The sequence below is a fragment of the Oryx dammah genome, unplaced genomic scaffold (assembly GCF_014754425.2).
Source record: "Oryx dammah isolate SB20612 unplaced genomic scaffold, SCBI_Odam_1.1 HiC_scaffold_10, whole genome shotgun sequence".
Taxonomy (NCBI): Eukaryota; Metazoa; Chordata; class Mammalia; order Artiodactyla; family Bovidae; genus Oryx; species Oryx dammah.
The window spans coordinates 63,045,733-63,058,404 of NW_024070194.1; the positions used below are offsets into that span (position 1 = coordinate 63,045,733).

At 43.0% G+C, this 12,672-nt stretch overlaps 1 protein-coding gene across 1 annotated transcript in view; it reads left to right on the forward strand.

Moving 5' to 3' along the window:
• Positions 1-10,983: 10,983 nt before the first annotated feature.
• Positions 10,984-12,672, forward strand: part of LOC120869233 (coiled-coil domain-containing protein 7-like) — a 51,442-nt gene continuing 49,753 nt past the window's right edge. The window contains exon 1 of the mRNA XM_040248367.1: positions 10,984-11,369. Within this exon, the coding sequence (XP_040104301.1) occupies positions 11,091-11,369 (279 nt within the window). The 5' untranslated portion in view covers positions 10,984-11,090. The remainder of the gene's footprint in view (positions 11,370-12,672) is intronic.

The window sequence follows — 12,672 nt, forward strand, 5'->3', positions numbered from 1 at the left end:
CTCCTGATTTGGCAGACCGATTCTTTACCACTGGCATTCTTTACCTGGGAATCCCATGAGACTAGTTTAAGGTCCCCCTATTTTCCAAAGTATTAGGTGTTTTCGAGGATCCCCAGCCCACAAAACAAAAAAGCGTATTTTGTGAGGTGTTGATTGGAAATAACTTCCTTTAGTTAAAATGAATCCTAGGAATCGTTCCTTCCAGTTTAAAAAAACAAGGAATAGCTACAAAGTGCAAAACAGATACTGAAATTTCAAGGAAAAAACTTGAACAACTAGGGATTATAAAAATGTTTATTATCCAATGTTCTTTAATAAGAACTATTGTAAACTGACTTAAGACTTGAAAGAAGTCTTGGCTGCACTTGGAATTGAATTAAATTTATTATTCAGTTAACTAAGAAGTCCACATATATATAAGCCAATTTTCTACATACTAGTTTCATTTCCTGCCCCCTCCAACCCTGACTCGTGGTTCAGTTCAGTTCAGTTGCTCAGTCGTGTCCGACTCTTTGCAACCCCATGAATCGCAGTATCCCAGGCCTCCCTGTCTATCACCAACTCCCAGAGTTCACTCAGACTCACGTCCATTGAGTAGGTGATGCCATCCAGCCATCTCATCCTCTGTTGTCGCCTTCTCCTCCTGCCCCCACTCCCTCCCAGCATCAGAGTCTTTTCCAATGAGTCAACTCTTCGCATGAGGTGGCCAAAGTACTGGAGTTTCAACTTTAGCATCATTCCTTCCAAAGAAATCCCAGGGCTAATCTCCTTGCAGTCCAAGGGACTCTCAAGCGTCTTCTCTAACACCACAGTTCAAAAGCATCAATTCTTCGGCACTCAGCCTTCTTCAAAGTCCAACTCTCACATCCATACATGACTACTGGAAAAACCATAGCCTTGACTAGATGGACCTTAGTCGGCAAAATAATGTCTGCTTTTCAATATGCTATCTAGGTTGGTCATAACTGTTCTTCCAAGGAGTAAGCGTCTTTTGATTTCATGGCTGCAGTCACCATCTGCAGTGATTTTGGAGCCCCCAAAAATAAAATCTGACACTGTTTCCACTGTTTCCCCATCCGACTCTTTAGGTTTTAACAAATATGAAAGCTTCACAGATTGGGATGAAATGTAACAAATACCCATGAAACTGAAGGAGAGAAATAAAAGACTATGGATTTGTGTGGAATATTTTAACCTCAGAAGGAGGGGCCTTTTGAAACAAACTATTTTATTACTTGTACAAGCGTATTTCTTATTATGTGTTTCCAGTGTTATGGTTCAAAGACCCTTTAAGGCTTATATATAAACTAGTGTGTTTCAACATTCTAATATTAAAGGCAAGTTTAAATCTCCCATACGAAAAGGTATGTACTATCTATGAAAATCAGTTTAATTTCATGACTGTGAATTGGTCCATTGTATATATGATGTGTATATACAGCAACCCCATGGACCCCATGGAGCCCCACCAGGCTCCTCCTGAGCCTCCCGGATCCAACCCCTCTAGGTCATCACAAAGCTCCAGGCTGGGCTCCTTCTGTTACTTAGTGATGTCCCACTACCTACCTGTTTTATACATGATAATGTATATATGTCAATGGTACTTTCTCAGTTTGTTCCACCCTCACCTTCCTCTGCTGTGTCCATAAGCCTGTTCTCTACTAGATTAATCAGTACCATTTTTCTAGATTCCATCTATATGTGTTAATATATGATACTTGTTTGACTTACTTTACTCTGTATAAGAGGCTTCAGGTTCATCCACCTCATTACAGTTAACTCAAATTCGTTCCTTTTAATGGCTGAGTAATATTCTGTTGTATAAATGTACCATTGCTTCTTCATCCATTCATCTGTTGATGGACATCTAGGTTGCTTTCATGTCCTGGCTGTACAACTACATATGTTTAATATTCCCTAGGAAGAACTATTATAAACTTACTTTAGATCAAGCTAAACTGGCCACAGCTGGAATTGAATACAATTTATTACTCAGTTAACTAAGATATATTGCATGCATAGCTTTAACTAAGGATCCAGGGACAGCATGTTCTGTTGACTAGGAATGAAACTTTAAAAAAAAAAAAACCTTCTAAATCTTAAAATATTATATTCACTGTGACTTTAAAATTCTCCATCAGTCTTTCATGTTTCTGCATATCTTCTCATACCTTTTTGATTTGGACTAGCTTATCAAGGATATTTGTATAGCAAATGATTTTTAGAAATTTAACATCCCTCTTTGGGGCAGAGGGCAGATTTGTTGACTCATCATGATAGTAAAGACAATGTCTCCCACTGAAAAATGATAAGGTTTTCAGAAAAGATGAGGGGTAGGGTGGAGGGAAGCTCATGGGTGGGGCTACGAGCTGAACAAGTTTAGTCATTCTACCCCACAGTCTTTGGGAAGGTGTGAGACAAGGACCCTTCTTGAGGTTCAGGGTGGTGAGTTCCCAGAGGGGGAGAAAAGATAGGGCTTTCTTAAACAGGATTCCTCTCAAGGAACCCAGTTCAACTCTACAAGCATCAGCTGGCCACCACTACTTTGTAGGAGTCAGGGCTTTGGGAACAAGCACAAGTGTTACTATTCTGGCTGCTGCTATTGCTATGACTAATGAACTTTCATTTGACTCTGGCTCAGGAGGCTCATAGCTTCTGCCAGGATCTATGATACTGTGGTATGCTGACTTGTTTTCTAACAAATAAGCAAAACTGTAGACCCTTCCCAGGTGTTGGCAGTTTCAGTGACAAAGATGGAATACTAACAAGACATGACTTCCTGGAACAGGAAATGTAAGAGCCTCTCCACAGTCCATTTAGTACATTTAACATGATTTGGACTCCTAGGAGATTGAACCAGTCAATCCTAAAGGAAATCAACCCTGAGGATCCATTAGAAGGATTGATGCTGAGGCTGAAGCTCCAATACTTTGGCCACCTGATGCAAAGAACTGACTGACTAGAAAGGATTCTAATAGTGGGAAAGATTGAGGGCAAGAAGAGAAGAGAATGCATCTGGGAATGCATTAGTTAACATAGTGAGAATGCAAGAAAAACAAGTGTAGCCTTGACTTTAACCATATCAGACTTTTGAGCTACTTGGTTCTTTCTTGTAACTCACTGCACCTTTGCTCTGTGAAAAACATAACTCTGTTTGGCATTTTCTGAGGCTGACATAGATTAGAAATATAAAGAAAAAACACTTTGAGGGAAAATAAGTTTTCTGGTTGAGCAGCCTTTATCAAAAGAGGGTCATAAAATGTTCACAGGCCTCCAAGACCAGAAGATACTGTATACAACATCATTTGTGGAAAAGGTATGCAGAAAAATCCTGGTTTTGATAAGGGCAAAACTGCTGGAATGTTTGGGCTGACTCTGTATAACCTTGCATCTTTCTTTCCCTCTATGTATAAGGCAAGGTATAAAAGTACCTTTTGAAAAATAAAGTTTTGGGGCCTCGCTCACCGAAGCAGCTTGGTCACCCCGTGTTTTTTCTTCTTTTTTCTCTCTCTCTCTCCCTCTCCCTCTTTTTCAGGCTGATCCCTTGGAGCATAGGGGCTCCCTGCGTTCACTTACCTGCCCGGGTTTCTAAGACCTGAATGGGAAGACGTTCTGTGTATTCACTCCCTTGGGAGACTGGGAGGGTACCTGTGGCCTCCGTGAACAGGGCAAACTTCTTGTCTTGAAGTTTTATTGGTTCTCTATGTAAACCAAGGAATATCAGCCTCTTTCTCTCCTCTATTTTCTTATCTACAACATTCTTATCTATCTCTCTCTCTAAATCAATCGCAATCGCTGACGCCATTCCTCCTTCGGGTTTCCCTGGATCCTGCGGGGGCTGGACCCCGTCGGACAGGGAAACCTGGTGTGCTGCAGTCCATGGGGTCTCAGGGAGTCAGACACGGCTTAGTGACTGAACAACAGCAACATGATTTGAAAAAAGTCCTTGGATTTAGTAACGGCTATGTTATTCAACCTGGCAATAAATAATCCTCTACTCTCTCGCTGAGGAGGAATTAGGGATAAGGCTGTGGACTGAGCACTGGGAAGCAGGTTCAAAGACAGCTGCCTGAACAGTGACTTGATTGTTGTTATCCTTGGGATGAGGGCTAGAGGGTCCATATGATCAGCCTCATACCCATCCTACTGCTGCTGCTGCTGCTAAGTCGCTTCAGTCGTGTCCGACTCTGTGAGACCCCATAGACGGCAGCCCGCCAGGGTCCCCTGTCCCTGGGATTCTCCAGGCAAGAACACTAGAGTGGGTTGCCATTTCCTTTTCCAGTGCATGAAAGTGAGAAGTGAAAGTGAAGTCACTCAGTCGTGTCCGACTCTTGGCGACCTCATGGACTGCAGCCTACCAGGCTCCTCCATCCATGGGATTTTCCAGGCAAGAGTACTGGAGTGGGTTACCGTTGCCTTCTCTGCACACCCATCCTAAACAATGCTAAGATTCACCCTGGCTTAGAGTAAAGTTCTGATCCTTTTCAGACAATAATTACAGAGACACTCACCTATGCCAAATGCAAAAAGAGTGAAATTTATGTATGCTCTGAGTAGAAATCTTGCAAATTTACAGAACTCTGACTGGTTAGTTTGGGAGATAAAAGGAAGGCACACATACTATTTGTTAGCAGTCAGATGTGTGAAAAGGAAGGAATAGCTCTTCCTAGGGTGCTGTAAAACACAGTTTGGTTCAGCACTCTAGGCAGAACTATTTCTTTTCACAAGCTGTTCGATGGGAATAGCTTGGCCCTCTTACAGCTCAACTCCTGAGTTCTATCAAGCCAGTCTCAAATCTTTTCAAAGATGACATTAAAAAGCCTCAAAATTTTGTTTTTTGGTTTTTTTTTTGAAGTGGGTTTTGGTCATAAGGGCACCCTGGTCCTCTTAGTAAAAGTTCCCTGAGATAGAAAAATCCCATGAGAGGTCACGATGAAACCCTGCATAGTATCTGGGCATATATTGCTCTGCCTTTTGCCTGTATGCTCCCCTATACTGGCCCTCATGGGCTGAAAGACAGACACATTATGGATCTTTATAAGTTTTATAAAAATCCTCTCGTCTCTCTTGCTCCTGATTGATTCTTCCAGATAAAAAGCTTGGGTGACAGTAAAGGATTATTGGAAAGATGTAGTTATAGTTCCTGGAATGGGACACATGAATTTTGTGGCAATGGAAAGACGGGGGGAAAAAAAAAGCATCTGGGGAGGGAGCAACTTAAGCACTGAGAAGTAGAGGGAAATGAAGGGACATTAATATTTTCTTGTCTTTTAGAACAACTCTAGGACTCTTCCTCACAAAGGAAAATGCCTTAGTGCAACTCTCCCAAACTACTGCAAGTTCCTTTAATTTAACTGACTCCTGGGTTGCTGTCTGTTAGAGAGCTTTGATTGCAGTTTAACCGCCGTTCTCTTAATCTTACTTCTCAGTATTGGAAATAGCAGCAAATGGCCCCAGTTTTTTCACTTCCCATGGTATCTTTAAAATTCCATTTTAGCTCCTTTTTACTTTTGAGTCACTGGTTACAACTCTTTTCTGTGTTATTTTATGGTTCACTTTAGGCTCAGATAGTAAAGACCCTGCCTGCAATGCGGCAGACCCAGGTTCAATCCTGGGGTTGTAAAGATCTGGAGAAGGGAATAGCAACCCACCCCAGTATTCTTGCCTGGAGAATCCCATGGACGGTTGCAAAGAGTTGAACATGACTGAGCAACTAACACTTAGGTTTGAGTATCTGTCTTTAACTTACTACATGTATTAGTTTCTTATAGCTTCTGTTCCAAATTATTACTTGGTGGATTAAAACAAAATAATCTCTCATGAAATGTGAAATATTTCACTGGGCTAAAGTCATAGTGTTGGCGGGATTACGCTACCTCCAGAAGCTCTGGAAGGGAATTTGCCTCTTTCCTCTTCCAGTTCCTGGTAGCTGCTGACAATCCTTAACTTATGGACACATTGCTCGAATCTTTGCCTCGCTGGTAACATTGCATTCTTTTTTTCTATGTCAAATCTCCCTCTGCCTTTTATTTCCCCCTTGGCCGTGCCTGGAAGCATGTGGGAATCTTAGTGCCCTGAACAGGGATGGAACCCACTGTGCCTCTTGCAGTGGAAGCATAGAGTCTTAACCACGGGACCACCAGGGAAGTCCCCCTCTGCTTCTTTCTCACTTGCTGACACCCAGATTATCCCACATAATCTCTTCATGTACATGTACACTGATCATGTACGGATGTGAAAGTTGGATCATAAAGAAGGCTGAGTGCCAAAGAACTGATGCTTTTGAACTGTGGTGCTGGAGAAGACTCTTGTTCCTTGGACACCAAGGAGATCAAACCAGTCAGTCCTAAAGGAAATCACCCTGAATATCATTGAAAGGACTGATGCTGAAGCTCCAATTCTTTGGCCACCTGATGGGAGGCACCGAGTCATTGGAAAAGACTCTTCATGCTGGGAAAGATTTGAGGGCAAGAAGAGCAGGGGATGACAGACGATAAGATGGTTGGATGGCATCATAGACTCAGTGGACATGAGTTTGAGCAAACTCTGAGAGATAGACACCACCCTCCCCCAACTGGGCAATTTTGATTGCATACTTGACTGATTTTTACCTTGTTGGGTACTGGATGTTTTAATATGCCTGTAAATATTCTTGAACTCTTAGTCAAATTATTGAAAGTATTTCACTCAGGTATTACTTTGAAGATTCATTTTTGCCAGGTCTAGACGCTTACTCCTTAGAAGGAAAGTTATGACCAACCTAGATAGCATATTGAAAAGCAGAGACATTACTTTGCCAACAAAGGTCCGTCTAGTCAAGGCTATGGTTTTTCCTGTGGTCATGTATGGATGTGAGAGTTGGACTGTGAACAAAGCTGAACGCTGAACAACTGATGCTTTTGAACTGTGGTGTTAAAGAAGACTCTTGAGAGTCCCTTGGCCTGCAAGGAGATCCAACCAGTCCATTCTGAAGATCAGCCCTGGGATTTCTTTGGAAGGAATGATGCTGAAGCTGAAACTCCAGTACTTTGGCCACCTCATGCGACGAGTTGACTCACTGGAAAAGACTCTGATGCTGGGAGGGATTGGGGCCAGGAGGAGAAGGGGACAACAGAGGATGAGATGGCTGGATGGCATCACTGACTCAATGGACGTGAGTCTGAGTGAGCTCTGGGAGTTGGTGATGGACAGGGAGGCCTGGCGTGCTGCAATTTATGGGGTCACAAAGAGTCAGACACGACTGAGTGACTGAACTGAACTGAACTGAACTGAGGGAAGTGTTTAGTGTAAGACTAGTTTTGACCACCTCCTGAGGCAAAATTCTTGTGAGTACTTACTGAGTACCCATAAATTACACGCTTCTCAGGCTGCGCTCAGAGAAAGCAATGGCAACCCACTCCAGAGTACTCTTGCCTGGAAAATCCCATGGGTGGAGGAGCCTGGTAGGCTGCAGTCCATGGGGTGGCCAAGAGTCGGACCAACTTAGCGACTTCGCTTTCACTTTTCACTTTCATGCATTGGAGAAGGAAATGGCAACCCACTCCAGTGTTCTTGCCTGGACAATCCCAGGGACGGGGGAGCCTGGTGGGCTGCCATCTATGGGGTCGCACAGAGTCGGACACGACTGAAGCGACTTAGCAGCAGAAGCAGCAAGCAGGCTGCGCTAGTGGTAAAGAATCCGCCTGCCAATGCAGGAGATAGAAGAGATGTGGGTTCAATTCCTGGGTCAGGAAAATCCCCTGGAGGAGGGCATGGCAACCCACTTCAGTAGTCTTGCCTGGAGAATCCCCAGGGATAGAGGGGCCTGGCCAGCTACAGTTCGTGGGGGTCACAGAGTCGGACATGACTGAAGTGACTTAGCAGGCAAATCAGTTATTTCTCAACAAAACATTTAGTGGTCTAAAATAAATAAATAAAAGCGTGGCGACTGACTCCGCAACACTTCCCAGTGAAAACTTTAGCTGATGCCAGAGGAGGTCCTGGGACTCAGGTTTTGCCAGTGAAGCCCAAGCTCTCAAAGCACCACGTAGGATGGTGTTTTAGCTCTCCAGGCCGAAAGCCTAGAAGCACCTACGCACGTGAATCACCTGCGCACGTGAACACCTGCGCCCGTGAGTCACCTGGAAGGAATCAGCTAGGAGAGCGGGCGGGGCGGGCGAGTAGGGGGCGCGGACGCCCTCGCCCCTCCCCCTCCCGCAGGGGATTCTCGGCTCCCGCCGCTGGCGCTGCTACTGGGCGACAGCGTCCTGACGTGGCGTCAACGGCCGTCGGGCGAAGGCTGGCAGCTGCCGCCGCGGGTCGTCGGAGCCCGCCCTTTCCTTTCAGCACAAATGTCCGTTTGTAAAACAGCCCGGCTGGCGTCTGCTGGATTTGCAGGCTTCGGTCCTGCAGGAAGTGCGGGAGGCTCAGAATTTCCACCGTGTTCACCTTAGAGCCAGCCACGGCAGCGCCAGCCCACCCAGTAGCCTGAGTGCCCGCAGCGTCAGCAGGTACACCGAGGGGGTGAGCTACCTCCCCCGTCCTCTCCGAGCGTTTCCACTAGTTTCTCTGGCAGAGGAATCCTTGTTTTTCCTCTCCGTTTTCTTATCTTGATGCAGACTTTAAGGCCAGTGATCCGTGTACCCACATCTCGCCTCCCCTCGCTCCCCCTTTTCTATAATGGCTCTTTAAAGTGCTTGAAATGGTATCAAGCGAATCCTTGAAGGAACGCTATACATTTGTCTTCGTGGTTAAAAGTGACTGGTTGTTGTTGCTCACTTGCTCAGTCGAGTCTGACTCTGTGTGACCCCGTGGGCTGTAGCCCACCAGGCTCCTCTTGTCCATGGATTCTCCAGGCAAGAATGCTGGAGTGGGTTTCTTTGTTCTCCTCCAGGGGATCTTCCAGACCCAGGATCAGACCCGCATCTTCTTCATTAGCAGTCGGTTTCTTTACCACTGAACCAGCGTGACTGGTAACCTTGGGTAAATTTCTGGTGAGACAGAATCAACCTCTTGGCACTGTTAGGAGGATTAAATGGAACAGAGGTGTAAAATTCTAAGTATTTGTTTTCACCACATGTAACTTTTAAAAAATTGTGGTGTGCTTGATGGAGTGGTTTGTTAGGTTAATTACTAGCACCTGGTGAATTTCCCATCCTTTTCTGTTGGTTTCTTAAAGTAGCCCATTATCTCCGCATTCCCATCTTCTTAGATAAACTTGCTCTGTTCCCTCTAAAGGCCCATTTGTGCCTTAAAACCCTTTTCTGTTTACACAAGGACTTCTTCACAGCAATTCTATCTCAGTCAAACTTTTTTCTTTCTATTGAATCATTTCAATCAGCAAATTAGTTTCCTAGGACTGTGGTACCAAAGTGCCACAAATAAGGTGACTTAAAACAATTTATTATTTTTAAAATGTATTTGGTTGTGTGGGGTCTTAGTTGTAGCAGGTGGAATCTTTAGTTTCTGCAGGGTGTATCTTTCATTTCATCATGCAAACTCTGAGTTTCAGCTTGTGAGATCTAGTTCTCTGACCAGCGATTGGGGAGCACAGGATCTTAACTACTTGGGCCACCTGGGAAGTCCCTGAACAGTTTACTGTGAGAGAAATTTATTCTCTCATTATTCTGGAGCCTGAGTCTGAAATCAATATGTTGACAGGGCTGTGCTCCACCTGAAAGTTCTAGGGAAGAATCCTCTCTTGCTGCTTTTCAGCTTCTGGTAGATGCTGGCAATCCTTAATATTCCATGCCTTACGGCTGCACCCCTCCAATCTCTGCCCTTGTCATTTCATGGCTTTCTTCCTTGTATGTCTATGCACAAGTGTCTTCATCTTCCTTTCTTATAGTAACACCAGTCAATGGGTTTAGGGCCCACCCTAATCCAATATGATTTAATTTTAACTCGATCATATCTACAAAGACTTTTCAAATATGATCATATTCCCAGATATCAAGGGTTAGGACTTGAACATGTGTTGTTAGAGGACATACTTCAGATTACAACAGTGAGACTAATCTAGGTGTGGAGTACTTCAGACAACAGGGAACCAATGCAATTTCATCTTAATTATACCAGTCTATCAGACAACTCCCAGGGTCAGGCACATGCATTTAAACTGTTGGGGAGGAGGCATTGTCCTGAATGTTAATCAGCTTTGGACAAAGAGAAGTAGGCGGATGAAAGCTTAAGGCCTGCCCGGTCTTACTTCCTTGCTTAGTCCAGCATGACTTTGGTGCTGCCCTGATATTGCTCTGCTGAAAGGCTATTACTTTCTGTGGAAATAATAATATTCATAAAAGGCATGTGTTAGCTCAAGAATGGGGGAAAGGTAAAAATAAAATTGTAAAGTTTTCTAAATACATTCTTTCACTGTTACCACTGTCTTGTTCCTGCCTTTCAGCACCTGTCCTAAATGCCCACTCATAAATCACACATCTAGGGGTTTTTCACATGTTTTAGTTGTTGCTGTTAGGAATGTTTCCCTCTCCATTTTGTAATTTCTCCAGAGTTGATTTTAGGATTCACCATCTTCATGTCAATTGATAATCCTGCTATCCTTTTTGTTTCTTTAAAAAATTTTTTGTTTTGTATTGAAATATAATTGATTTATAATATGTTAGTTTCAGAAAGTTAGCACTTAGTTGGCGAATTGATTGAGTTAGTGTGTACATATATATCTATTCTTTTTCAAGTTCTTTTCCCATTTAGGTTATTACAGAGTATTGAGTAGAGGTCCCTGTGCTATACAGTAGGTCCTTGTTATTTATTTTAAATATAGTAGTGTATACATGCCAATCCTAATCTCCAGATTTATCTGTTCCCCTCACCTTTACCTTTTGGTAACCAGAAGTTTGTTTTCTAAGTCTGTGATTTTGTTTCTGTCTTGTAAAGAAGTTCATTTGTATCTTTTTTTTTTTAAAGATTCTGCAGATTAGTGATATCATATGGTACTTGTCTCTGACTTACTTCAGTTAGTATGATAATCACCATGTCCATTCATGTTGCAAATGGCATTATTTCATTATTTTTAATCTGAAATCTTAATGTTTTATTCACAGGGAGGAAAACAGATTTTTCATCTATAATTCAGAAGCTAAGTAAATAACAAAATGAAGCCAGTAAAGCATCTGTTGACCTCTAGTGGTAAATTGGTAAACGTTCCAGAATTAACATTTAAAAAAGGACTATTTAATTCACCATTGTCACCTAAACCAAAGGAAAAACATAATGCAAAATTAGTACGTGATAAACTTGAACCGATGGTCTTAAGATCTCCACCAACAGGAGAATCCATTGTAAGGTATGCTTTGCCCATTCCATCAAATAAGACAAAGGAGTTAATAGCAGAAGATGAATTGATCAGGAAAATTACCAAACATCTGAAGATGGTAAGATACTTGTTGATGCTTGATCCCCATAACCATTTCCAGGTTTATTGATTTCCTGAGAAGACTCACTGGATTCAGCATATGGTCATATTGATAGCTAAGATATAGTGAAAGAAAAGCAAAATCAGCAAAAGGAAAAGGCACAAGGGATGAAGTCTGGAGGAAACCAGGTCCAAGCTTCCTAGATTTCTTTACCTTTCGAGTCACCCAGGACATGCTTAATTCCCCCAACAGCAAATTGTGGCAACACATGTGAAATGTATACCAGAAGAGTTTATTAGAGACTCAGTGTCCAGGGTTTCATTGGAGGTTGGTCGCTTTGGTACTCTCTGCCTTTTTGTTGTTCACTAGCTCAGTTGTATCAGATTCTTTGTGAATCCGTGGACTGCAGCACACCAGGCTTCTTTGTCCTTCACTCTCTCTCAAAGTTTGCTCAAACTCATGTCCATTGAATCAGTATGCCATCCAACCATCTCATCCTCTGTTGCCCCCTTCTCCTCCTTCCCTCAGTCTTTCCCAGCATGAAGAGTCTTTTCCAATGAGTTGGTGCTTCCCATCAGGTGGCCAAAGTATTGGAGCTTCAGCATCAGTCCTTCCAATGATTGTTCGGGGTTGATTTCCTTTAGGATTGACTGGTTTGAACTCCTTGTTGTCCAAGGGACTCTCAAGAATCTTCTCCAGCACCATAATTCGAAGGCATCAATTCTTCAGTGCTCAGCTTTCTTTATGGTCCAACTCTTACATCTGTACATGACTACTGGAAAAGGCATAGTTTTGACTATACAAACCTTTGTGGGCAAAGGGATGTCTCTGCTTTTTAATACACTGTCTAGGTTTGTCATAGACAAAGAGCAAGCATCTTTTAATTTCGTGAGTGCATGTACCAAAATTCCATACTCCCTGAAGGAAAGCAGGTGTTCAGCATAAATCATACAGTTTGTATAGTGAATTTAGGGACAATGAGCCATTATCATCAGTCAGCAAACAGTGGGAATCCTCCTGAAATACAGGTTCTGAGACATAAGCAGATCTTTCTAAGAATAGGCCTTTCAAAGTTTCATGCTTGCTCTGTTAGCTCTTCTCTGCACTTTAGAAACTCTAGCTCTCAGTGATGGGGGTGGGGCGGGAATCTCCTTTTCTCTGAGATTCTTTTTTGCACATTGATCCAGAATTGAGTAGTTGTACATGCACCCAATACCAAGTGAGAACAGTGAGGGATAGCACAAATATACAAAAAGTATAGTTCATCAAACTTCCAAAGTACAAGTTTGCTCAAAGTTCAAAGGGTTAGCTCCGAGAATTT